General features: G+C 35.2%; 1 protein-coding gene across 1 annotated transcript; it reads left to right on the top strand.

The window, feature by feature from the left end:
- The first annotated feature begins 267 nt into the window (after nucleotides 1-267).
- Nucleotides 268-792, top strand: LOC107832146 (uncharacterized). The gene has a single exon (XM_016659953.1). The coding sequence runs from the start codon at nucleotides 268-270 to the stop codon at nucleotides 790-792; it is 525 nt and encodes a 174-aa protein (XP_016515439.1).
- Nucleotides 793-4,846: the final 4,054 nt, after the last annotated feature.

Raw genomic sequence — 4,846 nt, 5'->3', positions numbered from 1 at the left:
AATAAATAACATAATGTTCATTGATTATCAAGATGCTTGGGAATGAAGTCAAGTGCAAAACTGAAATATACTGTACAACATGATAATCGAGGATGAACGTGATCTTAATGCACCAATTCAAGATGCTTGGGAAGGTCCAACTCCAACAATTTTTAGCTCGGCACAAAAATATTAAGGACAAAGATGCTTATTTTACACTTCGTAATACATTATAGAGCATCCGAGAAGATTTTCATAGGGGGTGACTTTAATGGTCATGTTGGGGAGATGGCTAGAGGTTATGACGAGGTGCATGGAGGGTTCGGTTTCGGGGCTAGGAACGAGGGCGGTACTTCGTTGTTGGAGTTTGCTAAAGCTTTTGACTTGGTGTTAGCTAACATGGGTTTTCAGAAGAGGGAGGATCACCTGGTCACTTTCCGGAGTAGGGTTGCCAAGGCTCAGATTGATTATCTTCTCCTCAGGAGAGGTGATAAGGGCCTGTGTACGGATTGCAAGGTTATCCCGAGTGAGTGTCTGTCGATGCAGCATAGGCTCCTAGTAATGGATTTGGAGGTCAAGGGAGTAGGGAAGAAGAGAGCGGTGTACGGACAACCTAAGATCAAGTGGGGAACCTTGACTAAGGGAAAGGCTCAGGAGTTGAGGGAGAAGTTGTTGGCTATGAGGGCCCAGAGGAGCAGTGGGGACGCGAGTAGTATGTGGACCATGACAACAAACTGCATTAGGAAAGCTGTTAGGGAGGTGTTAGGGGTCTCGAAGGGTTACTCGGGTGGAAGGGGATTGGTGGTGGAATGAGGAGGTCCAAGAAAAAGTGAAAGCTAAGAAGCGGCGTATCTGAAGCTAGTGAGGAGCACGAATGAGGAAGAGCGAAGGTCGTATAGGGAGTGCTACAAGAAAACAAGGAGATATGCGAAGCTCGCGGTTACGGCGACCAAGACTGCAACTTTTGAAAGATTGTATGAGAATCTTGGTGGCAAAGGAGGGGATAGGAAGCTGCACAAGTTAGCCAAAATTAGGGAGAGGAAGGCTCGGTGTTACATCCCGTAAGTTTAACAACCTTGATACCGTTATATATATATTTGATATGGTATTTTGAGTATAACATTTTTGTAAAAAAAATAAAAATAAATAGTTTGAAAAAAATATGATTTCATATAGTTATTAATATTACCACTTTCGAATATGTTTTAAATTATACAAATAATATGAGATAAGGTTATGAGATTTTCTTTATTGTAAAGATATGAATTATTTTCTCACAAGAAAAGAAGGTTATCTTTTTACCATTTTAATAATTAAGCGTATGAAGTTTTGTACTCTTTATATGAGATTAAGAAAATTAGAAGTTGAGAAAACATGTGCAATTTTTTTTACATGGATGTTTTAATGAAATAATAGTGTATGTATTTATTTTATATAATACCACATGACCATGATAGTAGGATATATAATTATATATAAAGTGTATTAAAAGTAAAATGTATATTAAGTAATTTGAGATAATTCTTAAGTATGTGGGATAGTTTTTTTTTCCTTTTTCTTTTATGGGTAAAATACCAAATTTGTCCTTGTACTTTGTTGGAAGCTCCACAATTACCCTCTGTTGGAAGTTGGATTTGTGTGGGTCATGAAACTTTCGAGCAAAAAAAAACGTCCTTATTTTATTGCACCTGTTCAATTTGAGATATAAAAGTAAATGGACAGAAGAGTAAAAGACGGTATTGCATCCTCCGGTTTAATCGGGTTCGGATTTGCTCCAGTAGAAGAGGCTCCAGTAGATATCAATACTATTGTTAATCAATGCCACATGTCCAGAAAATTTTTCCAAGGTTAGGATCTACTTTAGTTATTCATATTATTTAATGGTTAAAAAGATATGAAATAAATGAAGAGAACAAAAATATGAACATTTGAAAAGTACTGTTCTTTTCTTCTTCTTCTTCTTCTCTTCTTCTTCTTCTTCTTCTTCTTCTTTTATTATGCTATAACCAATTGTTAATTTAGTTAAACAAAATCATCTTCTATTTATTTTAAATCGAACCTCTTTTATTATCCTATTTTTGTAGTACATTTGAAAAGCAACAAAGACATGAAAGGCGGATCAACTCATTTACTGTTATTTTTCTAATTGTCACATTTATTTATTTATTTATTAAGTCTTACTTTGTTTCGTTTTTAGAGCATATTATATATGCATTGTTATATATATATTTAGTGATTATTATGTTTCTTGTTGTAATGTTAATATGTTCATATTATGCAACTTGTAACTGCCACTTTTTTTAATTACCTTTTAACTTGATTATAGCTTATTAAAATTTAAAGAGAATAAAGCCTTACAAACGTTCGGCGACATTTATTTCTTTTTGATTTACAGTTTTTAACCATTAATAGGGAAAAAGTTAAGATGCATCATAGCCTTTGAATGATACCCTGGACAGGCGGCATTGATTAACAACAGTATTGACATCTACTGAAGCTTTTCCTACTGGAGCAAATCCTTACCCGGGTTTAATCATACATAAATATAAAGTACCAATTGACTTGCATATTATTATATTAATAATAATACTTGCTTCTCTAATATGACAATATTAGTAACGATGATAAAGCAATCATCCCCTCCAAAAAACGTGGCAGCAAGTGTGGAAGGGCTCAAAGCCCAATAATATGACTCTTAAACTATTTTGCAAGGTGGCAACATATAAAAGACACTTTTATCTCATTTGGTTGAATATAGAATTAGTGTCCATCCTCCTGGTCAGCGGACTCTTTGTATACACTTGAACCCACCTAAACATTCAGTGATCTCTCTATTAGGAACCTAGGCGGATCTAGAATTTGAAGTTTATGGGTTCCTATTATAATCTTAAATTAATATACAATAATAATTGGGTTCACAATTATATATTTATAGATATTTAATGAATTTTTTAATAAATATATAAGATCTCCGTAAAAGTTATCGGGTTCCCGAGAACCCAGTAACTATACTCTACATCCGCCACTGATTAGGAATTCTTGGCATTCTAATTGTCATTTAGCACTCTAATTGGATAGAATGGCAGTTAAATTTTGCGCTGATGTTACATTCCTATATTCCTACTATTAATAAGAGGCAGTTGAGGAGCTTGGGGTCGTCCTGTCAGCTTGAAGAAATATTATTTGTGTTATAAAACAAAGACTATAAAGTAAAGACAAGTATAGAGAGAAACTGATATATTATTCGAATTCAAACTGATGTACATAATGAACTGAAATATCTTCTATTTATAGAAGAAAGGAAGCTGCTCTGTAAGCTGCTACTACAAGCTGCTGTGTAAGCTGCTACTACAAGCTGCAGTGTAAGCTGTGTAAGCTGCTACAACAAGCTGTTGTGTAAGCTGCTACAAGCTGTTGTGTAAGCTGCTGCTGTACCAGATATGGATAATCTTCTACTGAGAGCAATATTTATCCATAACGGAGTACTGAATGGATAAGCTTATTATACCCGGTATGGATAATCTTCTACCGGGGGTAATGTTTATCCATAACCGGGTACTGAAAAGATAAGCTCATTATACCCGGTATGGATAATCTTCTACCGGGGATAATGTTTATCCATAACTGGGTACCGAAGTGATAAGCTTCTTCAGGAAGCTTATTTCCAATATAGTACTAAATAGATAAACATATTTACGGTGGAGTCTCATATGGATAAGCTTCTTCAGGAAGCTTATTTACAACGGAGTACTAAATGAACATCCATAATATAATATATTTATAACACTCCCCCTTGGATGTTCATTAAAAAGATAATGTGCCTCATTAAAACCTTACTGGAAAAAACCACGTGGGAAAAAATCCCAGTGAAGGAAAAAGAGTACACATATTTAGTAAGATGCATTGTTAGGTGCCTCATTAAAAACCTTATAAGGAAAACCCCATGGGAAAAACCTTAGTAAGGGAAAAAGAGTGCATCACGTATTTTACTCCCCCTGATGAAAACCTTGTTTCAAATATTTGAGTCTCCGCATTCCAATCTTGTATACCATCTTCTCAAAAGTTGAAGTTGGCAAAGATTTAGTGAATAAATCTGCTGGATTATTACTTGAACGGATTTGTTGCACATCAATGTCACCACTTTTCTGAAGATCGTGTGTGTAGAACAATTTTGGTGAAATGTGCTTCGTTCTATCTCCTTTTATAAATCCTCCCTTTAAATATCGCAATATATGCTTAATCCCGTTCCAATGTCTCCGTATAGGAGAAGAACTATATCTTGCTAGTAAATTAACAGAAAATGCTATGTCAGGCCTTGTAGCATTAGCAAGATACATTAGTGCACCAATTGCACTGAGATAGGGTACTTCGGGACCAAGGAGTTCCTCGTCCTCTTCTGGAGGTCGGAACAAATCCTTATTCACTTCAAGTGATCGAACAACCATTGGTGTACTCAATGGGTGCGCTTTGTCCATGTAAAAGCGTTTTAAGACCCTTTCTGTATAGGCAGATTGATGGATAAAGATCTCGTCTGCTAAATGTTCAATTTGCAGACCAAGACAAAGTTTTGTCTTTCCAAGATCTTTCATCTCAAATTCTTTCTTAAGATATTCAATTGCCTTTTGGAGCTCTTCTAGAGTTCCAACAAGATTTATGTCATCAACATAAACAGCAAGTATAACAAATTCTGATGTCATTTTCTTTATAAAAATACATGGACAAATAACATCATTTATGTAACCTTCTTTCAGCAAATATTCACTAAGGCGATTATACCACATGCGCCCAGATTGCTTTAAACCGTACAAAGATCTTTATATTTTGATCGAGTACATTTCTCAAGACTTTGAATTATATGCTTCGGGCA

This window comes from Nicotiana tabacum, chromosome 6, assembly GCF_000715075.1.
Source record: "Nicotiana tabacum cultivar K326 chromosome 6, ASM71507v2, whole genome shotgun sequence".
Classification (NCBI taxonomy): Eukaryota; Viridiplantae; Streptophyta; class Magnoliopsida; order Solanales; family Solanaceae; genus Nicotiana; species Nicotiana tabacum.
Note: the sequence above shows the minus strand (reverse complement) of the source record. Positions and strands in the feature narration are given on the sequence as shown.

Excerpts from the sequence above, each read along its gene's own strand:
- LOC107832146 (XM_016659953.1), top strand. The coding sequence starts at position 268 with ATGGCTAGAGGTTATGACGAGGTGCATGGAGGGTTCGGTTTCGGGGCT.